Here is a 14,445-nt window from a genome sequence, read left to right on the forward strand (position 1 = left end):
ACAATCTGCCAGGCAAGGCAGGAGGAACTCATCGCTGAGAATATTTGTTATCGTAATATGGCAATGTGTACGTATCACTTTAGAAAACATAATAATCACGCTATTTCTATAATTAATTTTAATTTTCTTTCGTCAATATTTTATGAAAAGAGATAAAAGCGACTTTTACGATTTATCCTTTCCTTCTTTGTGAATCATCATTATCGGAAATCAATAGCGCGACTATGTGTGTTCAGATTGTAAACATAACTGTAGAAAGATGTCGGAATCTATATCGCTTTTGCGAAATTGTTCACAACTTCACGGTACATTCGGTGACTTTCATTTGCACTTCACAATTGCGATCAAAATATGATCAAAACGGAGAATAAATATCTATCATGCATAGCCACGCAATCCATTACGCGGAATTAATCATGGACTTTCGAATGATACTTCGGCGTTCCTTTTAATTTGCGTGATTCGGTCCTGTGGGAACGACGCGCGCATATGAGATGTAAGGACGACGAGGCTGATTCTAACACGCAATTTGTCAGATAAAAGGGCAGAAGGCTAGCTATCGAATTTTCTTCAGAGATACACGACGCATCGATCGACGATAATACATATTTGCGATAATTGACTATCGATTGCTTCGTTCTGCGCTATGCGATTGCCTCGCATTAAAGCCTCGATTTGTTTTCTCATTCACGTGGACTAAAGGATTATCGGAAACATTGTGAAAGTTGAGTGTTATATAATCGCGACCCTTGACTATGCTTTGTTAAAATTTGAAGAAAAGAAATATTATAAAAATGTTATAAAAAAAAATATAAAATATCCAGTGCAACAATGATTTAAAAAAAAATCCATTTTTTTTTAATAAATTAATTCTAAACTAAAAAAAAAAAGTTTTTAATTTTTTGAGTTCTTAAATAAATAAGTTGAAAATATTAACTTATTTAAAATTGTAATAATATTAGTGAATAATCCTTAAATTATTCAAGATTTGTAAACTTTATGGATCTTCTTTGTTTGTTCGAAAAGTTGGAATTATGATTATGACTTGCTCTATTTTAATCTTTGTATGTCTCGGATTGACACTGCTGCATTTCATATGTAGATAACGTTATCTACGGATTATTAAATACATACGAATTGTGATAAAGGCGTTAAATCAGGCAAACAACTTTTCTTTTATTGTCATTATGCGGGAGCGTAGAGTTATCAACAGCAATATCTATATATTTATTGATATTTGCAGCTTCGTATCACGTGTCGTATCAATTTCATTTTGAAATAATTTTCTAATGGAACCCGTTTGCTGTACTTTCACCTCTGCTTTTGCTTTTTGCAATGTTCGCTATCAGTGACTTGCTTAATTTAACTTTTTTTAGCTTATAATGAGATGCAGATTCTACTATATCATATCTCGCGTAATTGATTTGATATTCTTATTTTGATAAATTGAAATAGATTAGATATTTATATATAGGTGTCATCTTCGAAACAAAAATTTTTGTTCAGATTTTAAAAAATTAGGTAATTATATTAGCATTAATAACAGATTACGCACTACAGGATGCACTTGGCATTATAAGAGTGACTGGTTGATAGTGTAATAATCAATCAAGGCTTCCTCTCAGTAGAAATTACTACTTCTTATGTGATCGATTACATGCCATTATTAATATGTGTATATATTATTCATAATAATATTCATCATGATCAAGATTTAGCGGTGAATCTTTAAATGTTAGCTCTGCCAAATGCTTATCTATCACAACGATTGATTATTTCGATTTTCGAATATTGAAATATTTTGCGTTTCTTCAGCGAATTTTTCGCATGTTTTTATTGATCAATTAATTAATTTATTTAACGATGGTGTCAATAAAATTAAAATAAATGACAAAAAAAGATAAATTAAAAGCTGCGGATTTCTTCTTTTATATATATATTGCTTGAAAAATAAATATTATATTTTGTTTTTTATCCCTTTGTATTAGGAAATTTACGGCCAGAGATTTATGCGGTAATTAAATCAATATTTGTTATAATCGTTATATTGATTTATAATTTAATATACGCTTCAATAAAATCGATTTTTCTTTCCCGTTTGTTATATTCGTCTTTGACGAATATAGATTTCCACCGCGATGGAGATATCTCACCAAGGTGAAGACGTAACGGACGTTAGCTCAGACGAGGTCAGACTCTAAACAGTTCTAAACGTTATTGTCTAACACGCAAGGATCAGCACGGATCTGCCCCATAGGTATAAGAATATAAGAGAAGAGAGAGAGAATAATGTTGGAAGAATGAAGCCTGAGGGGCAGCAGGAAATTGCGGTCTACAGCAACGTGTCTAAATCTTAAATCAGGCAACAGAGAGCCACCGCAAATTAGATTCTCAGATTGAGAATATAATCTCTCCTATGGATATCTCTGTGAATATTAATAAAAATATAGCAGAAAATATATAGGATAGAGAGAACAGAGAGGAAAGGAAAGATATTTAAAATCATAATCAGATATGATTATTTTTATACAAATATAAAAAAAAGTAAAATAAAATGTCAGAGAATGAATTATGAAAGGAATCGATAATTCAAAATTGGGATCAACTTTTAATAAGATCAACGATTATCGCTTTCGTATCTTCCGCATCCTTCGCCCAAATAGGTACTTTCTGTCCTATTGTATTCTTTTGTGCGACTGTCATTTCATATCTGCAAAGGTTTCACTTCATATCTGCAAAGGCTCGCGGTCTAGCAAGTTTTGCCTGCCGGTCGCTGACCTCCACACCTCTCATCTTTCTTTCTCTTTCATCGACCACCTTGCGCTCTTGTCTTCTTCCTTTCATCGGACTCTTATCGTCTTCCTCGTCATACCCACCTGCATCTTCTTGTTCTGCCACTCGATTTGTGAGTCGAAAATTGCACGAGAAGAAGCAGAAAAAATTGAAGAGCGTCCGATTTGCTTTCTTCTTTTTTTTTTTATTCTTCTTCTTTATCGTCTTTTGCTTCGTCTCTCTTTCCCTTCCCTTCCTCACAGTTTTCTGTCTGCGTGCAATGTGCGCTGGCCACTCGAACGGGATCGTCCTCTTCTCAGAAAGCCCAACGGATAACTTCCTAATTACTTTGGGGTTGAATTCTTGCGGATACCTGGGAAGAGCCCTTGGGCGAGATAAGAGAATCGCCTTGCTTTTTCAGAGCTCATCTTCTTGATGCTCTTTCGAGTAATTTTTGTGTTTTATGATATAATAATAATAATAAGTATAGTAATATATTATATATCCCGATATATTTTGACCAAACATTCCTCTGATAATTTTTCATATAATATTTTTCATATAATATTGTATCACAATAGCAATCTTAATAGATATTTGATTGCTGTCTTGTAAAGAAGTATTTAGAAAAATATTTAAAAAACATAATACACAATATAGGGAAGAATTTACGAATCAAATTTTTGAAAGTTTTATCTCTTTGGAATCTTTCAAAGTTTATAGTTGATGCAGCATTTTTATCAAATTCACTTGTAAAATTTGACATCTCTCTAAAGAAAATCTCGCAAAAATTTCTCATTTATTTTTCATTTTTATAAAAACTTAATAAGCTTAGTATATAATTTTAGTTTACATGTATCTCCTTCAGTATATAATGCGAATTAAGTAATTCCCAGAGATTCATTCAAAAGAAAATTTATGCAGATATTACAGTACGATGCAGATAATTCCGCCGTAACGAGAGCGTCATTATTTAAACCATTAACTCACGTTCGCCTACCGGCCGGTGTCGTTATTACGAAACATGCGAATGCCGGGAAGAAACTCGTGCCGGATCGTGACTTTTCCTCGTTAAGATAACTTTTCACGCACGAAAACTCGCACGATTTCATTAATTCGTCGCGCTGCAAAAATCTCTTCAACTTTCTATACGCACGTATCATAAAAAAGTAAAAGTCAAAAATTAAATTTAAAGGGTATTGATACTTTTATCAATTCGATGTTGGTGTACTGAACACACTAAATAAATTTGTTTTCAAAACAATTTTAATTTTTTTTTTTTATTCATTTTATCAGCCACTATTTCAATTATCATTTGTGAAAGATTAAATTAAATTTCTCGCTCTTTTTGCTTTTCATTTAATATCGAGAATAAAATATATTGATAGTATCAAAGCATCCTTAGGCGAAAGCGAAGAAGCATTCGCATGACACACGCTCATTCGCGAAATGTTTACTCATAACGGATAGCTATAGTCATATCATCCTCCAGAAATAACTCGTGTCCTTTTTCGGAGCCCACGGTGGGAGGTGAGATCGTCACCGTAAAGACAGTCGCGCGATAATACCTTGATCAATTCGTGCGATGCTTGAATGCATTAATCAAATTTGACATATGTTCAGGTGTGGCCTTAATCCTTCTGCGCCTAATATACCTTGCTTTTCAACGAGTTTTGGAATTTTTACTAAAGGTTAAAATATTTTATCGAGTCCAAGAGATTCAAATAGAGATTCAAATTTAAAAAATTTAAATAATTAATTAGGAAGATTAGTATTTTTTACTTATTTGTAACAATAAGCTTTGTTTTATTTTTATAAATTCCTTATTAAAGATTTAATCATTATAATGTTTTTTTTTTTTAATGACAGATAATTTTAAACTACAGAATATTACATTTTTATATTAAATTCTATCATTTATATTAATTTCATTATAATTTACTTGTACAAAATCATCTTTTTCTTTTGAAAAGAGATCTATGTGAGAGATCTGAAGACTTAGACAGGAAAACTCATTACTACATCACTAGCGACTTTTCATTATTTTCATTAATTAGACGATTTAAAATAATTAAAGTAACAGTTTTTGCTGGTTAGACGTGTTTGTGTATAACTTTTATACGTATGTGCGTATCTGACATAAGATGCCTAAGATGGAAACAAGTAAACTTCCCATACTTCTATTTAAACGCAACTTTTCCTGCATTCTTTAAAAGAAGGAAATGAAAAACCGATGAAAATCGTCTTTCGCAAGCGGCACCGCGATGTACCGTTCGCGATTGAAGTCGCAAAAAGTTGCATCGCAAAAACGCGCACACTATCCCGTCTTCCCATAATGCTCTTTGATGTTAAGACATGACGGTAAACGGCGTCATGCATTATTTAGCAAAAGCTATGGATCACTGCTCACAGATGCAGTCGCATTCCGCCTATCGAAATTATGCGAATAGCTCGTATAAATAAATCGACGGGACGGAGATCATTTTAGTTCTTACATATAATCGATGAAAAAATTTAATAAAGGATAAACCTATATAAAAATTTCTAAAAACCTTTCCATCTTGCATATATACATCAAATTTTTATTATAAATTGATTACTTTTAAATTATAAAATAGAAATTAATCTCCAACACTTACCGATACGATGTGTAATAGCAGAGTTGATCAATGTAAATCTGTAAAATACAAATATATACCCAAATTAAATAGAAACACACAGTGTCCAAAAATTAGTATTTCAAAAAATAATTATTATAATTGTACTAAGTTGAATTTTTTATTCCTCTTTTTAGCAGTATTTAATAAAAAAAGATTGCATAATTAAAAAAAATTTTAGATGTATATATGCAATTTTATAAAATATAACAAAAATATATTTTTATATAAATAATCTAAATAATTATAAATTATAAACACTGATATCAAAATATTTATAATATATGTATTTATATAAAAATGTTCATATATATAATATTTATAATATTTATGATATTTATAATATTCATATATATATTCATATATTATATAAGTATTTTAAATATTTTAAAAATAAACTCGAAAATATATTTTTTTATATATATACATTATAATAATCTAAAATGTAATTTTTTTACTTTTCCGCTGTCGCCTGTCCTCTTTCTTTTCTCTTATTTATTTTTCATTGCTTTTTCATGGCATTCTCGCAAAAATATAGTTAATGATTTTGCGCCCATTAATCAACAGAATTCAATGATAACGCATTATTTTGCATGATACTTATGATTACACACATAATACATTATTATATTATGACAAGAAAATAAACGCAAAAACTGCTTGATTTGCTCGGCCTATGAAAATTATGTAATCAAATGTATGCGCCACTCATTTCGACGATGTTATCTCTATAGCTAACTAATAATCTACGCTCGTATCGTGGAGTCATAATTTCATCACATTATAACATGAGTAGATAAATATACAAGTTGAAATTAAAGATAAATATTCGCGGAAAACAATATTTGAAAATGTAGTTACATTTGCCAACTGCTCGAAGAACACATTTCGATCGAATAAATCTCGCAAAGTATTTTTTTTTCTTTTTTTTGACGATGCACAAACAAATTAATGTGATATGTAATTGATAAATATTAAAATATACGAAATTAATATATCTACTAACTATGTTAATATAACTATTAAAACCATTGCGACATCGAAGTCAAAGTTGTCCTGTGAATCACGATATTTTATTAATCACCGATGAACATGAAAATGACATCGGTTTTATCCTATCTCGCGCGATATTATGTGAGTCAGATTAAGGCGTAAAATGAATTGCTAGAAAATATATATATATATACTCGAAGTTTAATATCGCAAGTATAATATATTTCTAATACAAATTTCGCGAAACTTATTATTAATAAACAGTCGATATATCACATCTTTCTGTTGTGGATCAAATAGCCGTCATTGAAATATATATTCACGAGCCATTTATCGTGAAAATTAATTAATTTTACGAACTGTCATAATTACTTATAATATTGATAGAGAATGTTTACATTTTTCTCTCGAACAGAATACGTTGTCCGTTCACTCGGATTTAGAATGATAACAAGGCTATATGATTAACAATAACGCGCTATACATCATAAAGATAAATAATATATATCCTCACTATATCTCTCCCTACGTCATAAGAATGCGAGAATACTATATCTACACTATATCTCTATTATATCACTCTATCTCGTGTGCGTTATTTAATTTATTATATATTATATATATTTAATATGTAATGAAATAAAAACGTATGGAATATCCTTGAATTTTAATTTCATTATTAATAAATAGTTAATACATCAGATTTTCGTTACTTTAATAATTTTTTGTCAATTTAGATTTAACGAGCCAATAATTTTCGCGGATTGAAAATACGTAACAATATACAAGTCGCAGAATCGACTGATTAAAGTAAGCCGTGATAAAAAGCCGTGACATCAACCATTTCTCAATAATTAATTTGAAATTCAAGCAAGATAATATTTCATATGCTTTTATATTATAACACGTTAAATATTTCGTGATAATAACAAAAACGTCACACGTACGCGGCGTATGTTGTGTGCGCGGCGTACTTTAGTGTTTACATATCACGGCCTTGATGTCATTCGCCGGGTGACATTTGAGTGAGCAGGCAGCAACACAGAGACTGCTTCGTCGTATCACTACTTTTCGAAACGCGATCATTCTTTGAGATTATTTCAATTAGCAATTATCGCTTCGCGTAATTGATTAATTCCCGCGATAAGCGGCATGTAAGATGATCGCATATGGTTATTTGATCCAAATAACAAAAAAATGTAATTAACTGTTTATTAATATTAATATATTTTCATTAATGTTAATATATTAATATGTATATTTTCTCGAACTTATGCGTTATAAATATATCATACTTGCTATATTAAACTTCAGTTATATAATTTCGAGCGATTTATTCATATTACGTTTCACTCGCGTAATTTTGCTATTAAGATGAAGGCGATGTTATTCGCGTTTTTTCAATCATTAACAAAACATCGCGAATACGGATCGATTCCGAGTCGAGTAACAACGCAACGCATTTCATTAATAAATACAGCTGTTATTAATTATATATAGATTCGTTATTAATATCACATAAATTTTCAACGTTTATACGTCAAACCGCTTATTATATTTCGCAAGATTCATGCAATCGAAGTAGTCGGCAAATGTAACTGCATTTTCGAATAGTGTGTCAGTTGATATTCATTTTTAATTTTAATTTGTATATTTATTCACTTACATCATAATGTATAAAATAATAAAAATATCCTAAAATAATGCATATTTTTCGTTAAGCATAAAGATAATCGTGGCGAATGGCGCATAAATTTGGCCGCATAATTCTTGTCGAGCGGATTGTATTTTTGGCATTTATTTTTTTATCGTGATATAATAAAGCGTGAAATCGAGAGTGTCATACAAAGTCACGCAATCGTTGTATTCTGCCGATTAGTGCGCGTTTCGTAATTAACCATATTTTTACGAGTGAGTGCCATGTAACAACAATGAAGGATGAACAAGAAGAGAGGAGAAGGAGGCCGGGAAGACAGTGGAGCAATTGTAAGATAAGCAATATATAACTTAATTATCTTATTATTTTTATTTTAAAATTGCTCAGTAATCTCTGATAATGAGCTATTTTAAATTATTATGCAATCTAATAAATATTCTAGATTTTTTAAAATATTTAAATAAATTAATATTTTTGTGCCAATACATGTAAAGTATTTGAACATTGTATTTCGAATTTATAATTATTCAGATTATTTACAGTTTTTATTTGTTATATTTTATAAAACTTCATATATAAAAAAAAATTTTTTCGTGAATTATACAGTTTTTTTATTAAGATTTATTTGAAAAGCAAATAGAGAATTCATTTTTTGCGTAATAATTATTTTGTGAAATACTAATTATTTTGGACACAGAATGTTTTCGTACAATTTGGATATGTCTATCTGTATTTTACAGATCACAACGTTAAACATCAACTCTGCTGTTGCGCCTCGTACTGGTGAGTGATTAAATTAATTTTTTATTTCGTAAATAAAAAAAAATAGATTTACGATCATTAGATACATACATATACATATATAAATAGATTTATAAAAACAAGAATATAAAGTATGATTTTCAAAGTTATCTAATCATTTTCATGACTCATTTTGAAGTGAGTACATACAGAAATGAAAATTTCTCTTCTCTTGAATAAACAATGATATAAAGTTCCGTAAGTCAATATATATGTCGAAAGACGAGTTTTTTTATGTACTGCATGCTCGACAATTTAACATAAGACTTCACAATGATGCGTAACGATTACGTTCATTTTACCGTGGTATCGATAAAACACTTGTCGGATAAAAAGCAGGCGGCCAAGCATCATGATTATATCGCCACTGAAGTATATTACCGCAAGTGGTAACATCTTGAGACTATATCACACGTTGCCATTAAAATCTTAGAATGTTATATTCTTATAAAAATGTCATAAAAGTCTATTTCTTTACTTATATTCAATTAATTCTTATATTTATCACTTCGCGAATAATTTTTCAAAAATGGAGATCATAAAAATGTTGCATCTTTCACTCGACAAATAACGAGGATTTAAAAAATAGTTGTTTATTAATGCTATCGGTAACCGTTATCGCATGCTCGACCTCATTTTATCTCGCTACAAAATCCATAAATCATCTAAATTTTATGAAGTCGCTTTATAAAACAGACTCGCGTATGACATTCGCGCGTTTTCCGTGATAATTCTCTTTGATCAAATTCGCTGTGGAAGCCAGCGATGTGTCGCAATGAGCCAGACGAAACCCGACAAGTGTAAACTTCTCAAGAATGATGGCTTCTATCCTCCATTCTGACTTATGACACAATAGTTCCACTACGTGCAGCATATGCACGTCAAGAGAAACCGAATGGAATCGCATACAAGAAAAAAGCAAAAAACCGTAACGTAAGATCTGCACGGACGAAGGCATCATCTAATGATGCGTGAGTGTTTACGTCAGATCTGTCGAACCCTAAGAGACCAACAAAAACCTCATAGCGATTCCGAATTTTGTATAAAGAGACGCGCCGCACGTCATTTTTCAATTGTTTCCTGTTAATCCATTCATTCATAATCGCTCCTAATTTCTCACTTCAAAATTTGGATTCATTAATAAATGTTTATTAATATGAATGTAAACCATACGAAAGATAGAAAATAAAAGCGAAATATAAAAAAAGGAAAACTGGTGCTAAGAATATCGTTAGATTAATTATCTGAATTTTTTACATTGATAATAGCGCCAATAATATATTCATGCTGTGACGAATTCAATATTTTTTTAATATCTAATATTTCAATATACCAATATATGGAACGATTATTTAGTATTCGAGTCTGCAGTAATTTAAATCATATCTAGACTTGTTGTAGCAAAAGACTGGGACAATATATTTAACACATTTGCATCGAAATGTACATAATGTCACGAGGATCTACAGTCCGACAGAAAAGTTATGAGCGGAATTTAACGGGCCTGCTTATTCCCCGCTAATTTATCCGGCACTCGACTTCGCTCTGGGGAGCTTTTTCGCCTTGGGCCTTTATTTATTCCTCGCCAAACAAAGTTGTTCATGCGCCCAACACATGCAATCGCGCTGGACCTTAGTTGATCTTTCGCTCTCAAGAGGTTTTCGAGAGTGAGAGCAACGAAGAGACGCACACTCGAGACCCGAAAAGACGGAAAGAGAGAAAGAGAAAAAGAAAAAGAAAAGAGGCAAAAGCCACATGCTCTCGGGACTATACATTACCTTGGTATGAAGGAATGCCAGGGACTTGTTCACGTTTTCGATTTTGTGAACTCGCATGCGTCCATTATTGGGTTTAGCCAATCGCTCGCCGGAGATGATCTCTAATAGTTTGAGTAACTTCTTGCCATCCGCTAGATCGGTGAACAGATCGTCCACCTCCATGCGAGCCTAAAAAAATCAAATTCTGATATAATTTAATTCAAGAAAATTATATAAATAATATAATTATTATATTCATTGAAAGTAATTTTCCGACATAAAAAAGCAATTAATATTGTGAAATATTTTAAGAGAACATTCTTGAGAAAGAGAAATAAAAATATGTTATTTATATATTTAATAAAATAGAAACTTGAGAAAACAATTTTTTACTTTTAACAAAAACGAGTTGATCCATTTTGTGAACGTCTTCTTCTGAATATGAAGACGTTCTTCCTGCAGAGCCTTAATACGGCCCTGCTCGAACTTGAGAACGTCCTCCCTCTGAGTCATTCTCTTCTGTATCTGCGCACCGCCCCTGTATCTGTCGACTCTAGGTGGCGGATATGCGTATTCGAGACTACGGGTCCTTTCTTGGGGTGCGGCGTTGGGCCCGGCGCCGGGCACATACTGCGCCCCTACAACAAAAAAAAACATCCGCTTTTTAAAACTAGGTAGTTCTGTTAGCATTCTGTTAAACGTAATATAAACATAGAATACGTAAAGCGAAACACAACCATAAATGTTCTCCAGAAACCTTAACGCGCACGATATTTCCTCTCTGGCAAGCACGTGCTTGAGGACCTTTTTCTTTTTTTAAGCAACGGTTTCCCATGTCCGGAATGCGGATATAAATAGACATTGAATTTAATTGGCGACGAATAACAAAATCAAAAGGGATTTTCTGAGTAACCGCTTTTGAAGACTCGAGATGAAATTTCTCAAATCAAGTAAAAGTTACTCTGATATATTCTAAAAGGTAGGAATTATTATCTTAAAACCCAAAACATAAATTTTAATCAAAATATTATAAAAATTAAATTAAAAATTAAAATATTACAAAAATTTATAAAGCAGTACTATTTTTTTAATTATTTTATTATACATTTTATTTATATATTTATTATATATTTTATTTAATTATTATCTTAAAAACCAAAAAATAAATTTTAATCAGGATATTATAAAAATTTGTAAAGCAGTATTATTTTTTAATTCAACGAATTTCTAAAAATATAAATTTTAGCTATTCGTAATACAAATTTTTTATTATAACGTCAAAAACGTCGCAAATTAGGAATTAAAAGTGAACCATAAATCGATTACAGTGTTAATTTAGAATCGCGACATGTGTTTCTAATTGCAAATATTATTTATAGTATTGTATTGCATTTTGGAAAAGGCCAGGAATTTTAACGATTCTCTACAAGTGACTTTTAGCGAGGAAAATTATATATCAATCGTCTCATTAATCGGCTTCACATTCCATTTCGAATAAGCAGGTGTTTATTATACCTATGGATGTTAATTCACTGGCGGGATAATAATTTAACCAAGAGACAAAGCGATAGCTCCTATAAGTTACAATCTTTTATCTTGAAATATAACGCTCTAACGTTCATCTGCTACAATATTGCATTATCGATTCATGACGCATTGAATAGCCATGCCGACAAGGAACTATCTCTCTCCATAGAATTTAACCTCGCCAAATTAAAACATATATCGTATGCGATCATTTCTGTTCTTCATAAAATATAAAAATATCTAAAAAAAATTAATATACGAAAAACGAAAATGTAGTAATTAGTCAAAACATATTTTTATTAATGATTATATATTTTATCTAATAATAAGTTTTTTTTTTTAATAAATTTTTTCTAATAAGTTTTAAATATAAATTTTTAAATATATTTTTTTAAATATATACTTCATACTTTATTAGATAATAAAAGAGGCGGAAGTTAAAGAGATATTTGTTGTATCATTTTTTGATATCTACGATAACGTGATGAGACGTATCTATCATTAAAGGGATTGATTATTTTAACCGGAGGAGTGGACATTGTACGACAGCGTTTACGATGCAAGCACACACGTCGACTTTTCTCGCGCGAGAGAACGAACAAACGGGGCATCTCCTTCTCGGAAGGATTAACGAGCCGTGATAACTTTTACGAGTAGCAATATTTACGCAGCAGGCAGATAAGCGAAGAATCGAAACTCGTACGCGCCAAAGTCAATATTCGAGAACGAAGCCGCGTGTAAAAATATTCGCGACAGTTTTAATCCGAATTTACGAGATTACGTGGATTAAATTGATCGAATGCGCGCAAAAAACGCAAATATCGACTTTGTTGCGAAAAAATGATAATTTCTCGGAAGACGAGGCGATAAATTTCAAGCAAGGATCATCGCGTATCACGAATTTACTTCTTTATGATGATGATGAGGCTCATAAATATTATATTTCTGAACAAAAAGCTATTACATGGTATCGGTATTAATACAAGTAAATTAATGAATTTGACATTTCGAAGAATTTTACGGTTATTTGATGATCAATTTGATTTAGAATCGAATCAATTAGAGATTCTTCAGAATATTAGCGTTTATTTTGTTTCCGAATTTATCTCGATAAGATAAATTTCTTTTCTCTAATAATAGAAAATGATACAAGAGGAGATACTTCTTTTGCATACACAATTAGATTTCGCTTCACATAGTGTCATTCTTAAAAAAAAAAAAAGGGTAACGTTTCTATGTAAAGATGAAAGAAAAAGAATGAATCGTATTTAATTTTCTCCGGAGTTATACGAGAATGCTAATGCGAAACTCGCATTTCATACGCGACAGTTCGATAATAGGTGCAAGTGCATAAATGACAGCTGTACGCTCAAGGCAGAAGGAGACTTGTTTCTTGCCGAGCACTCGTGACTCGACGTGATTATTGTGCTCGCTTATTGTCACTTTGGCTACATAGATGCTGTCGTAAATTTTTCTTCCAACCTTTAAAAGGACGCGTTAGCAGGAACGCGAGCGCGAGCGTAAATTGGCCCAGTGTGGGGGCGAGGGGGGAGCGCAAAAGAAAGGGATGCGTACGCTGGAAAAAGCACGCACAACTTTGAAGTGTCAATTATGGCAGCATGCGACTGCACGTGCAGGATGATAGTTAATGTGCACTCGCACGTGCGTGACGCGCCACGTAGTTCCGTGTCCACGCGATTTAACGCTAGACCGCCAAACGTTGTTTGAAGTCGTCGGTCTGTCAGATGAATCTTTTTTATACACGTCCGGATATCTTGTATTTTTTATTTTCACTTTTACTTGTTCTATTATGAGAAAGAGAGAGAGTCTGGACTTTTAATTAACTCCAGCTGGAGTGTTGAAGCAGCGTGCAAATTCAGAGAACTGAGAGTTGAAGGTCAAAGTTTGAAAATTTATAAGACGTACGGATAAATCTAAATTTGGAAATTTTATATATACACATAAATTTTATTCAAAGGGAACTGCTTGATGCAAATAGCAACAAGATTTATTTAATATCTGTAGAAATTTATTTTGTGCCGTAAATATAATTTTTTATAAACATTATACATCTTATTTTGAGATTCTTTCGTATACTTTCGTATACTTTCGACGCTTTTCGATTAAGGAATAATATGTCAATACTTCTAATAATAATCGCCAATATTAAGTGGCGATCACTTCGAGAATTACGTTCTTGAAGTGATATTAATAACGTCAATCGAATAGAAACAGCTATTAGAAAGTTCGCTAATAGAAAACGTGTCATTCTCTTTCTTTC

General features: G+C 31.5%; 1 protein-coding gene across 4 annotated transcripts in view; it reads right to left on the reverse strand.

Annotated features, from left to right (window-relative positions):
• The window catches only part of LOC126856334 (spectrin beta chain, non-erythrocytic 5), a 63,092-nt gene that overhangs the window by 28,276 nt on the left and 20,371 nt on the right, over positions 1-14,445 (reverse strand). For all 4 annotated transcript variants that reach the window (XM_050604747.1, XM_050604745.1, XM_050604746.1 and 1 more), the window contains exons 2-3: positions 11,031-11,275; positions 10,659-10,826 (exon numbers count right to left, since the gene is read on the reverse strand). In XM_050604747.1, coding sequence (XP_050460704.1) covers positions 10,659-10,826; positions 11,031-11,150 — 288 coding nt within the window. In that variant the 5' untranslated portion in view covers positions 11,151-11,275. The remainder of the gene's footprint in view (positions 1-10,658; positions 10,827-11,030; positions 11,276-14,445) is intronic.

The sequence above is a fragment of the Cataglyphis hispanica genome, chromosome 18 (assembly GCF_021464435.1).
Source record: "Cataglyphis hispanica isolate Lineage 1 chromosome 18, ULB_Chis1_1.0, whole genome shotgun sequence".
Taxonomy (NCBI): domain Eukaryota; kingdom Metazoa; phylum Arthropoda; class Insecta; order Hymenoptera; family Formicidae; genus Cataglyphis; species Cataglyphis hispanica.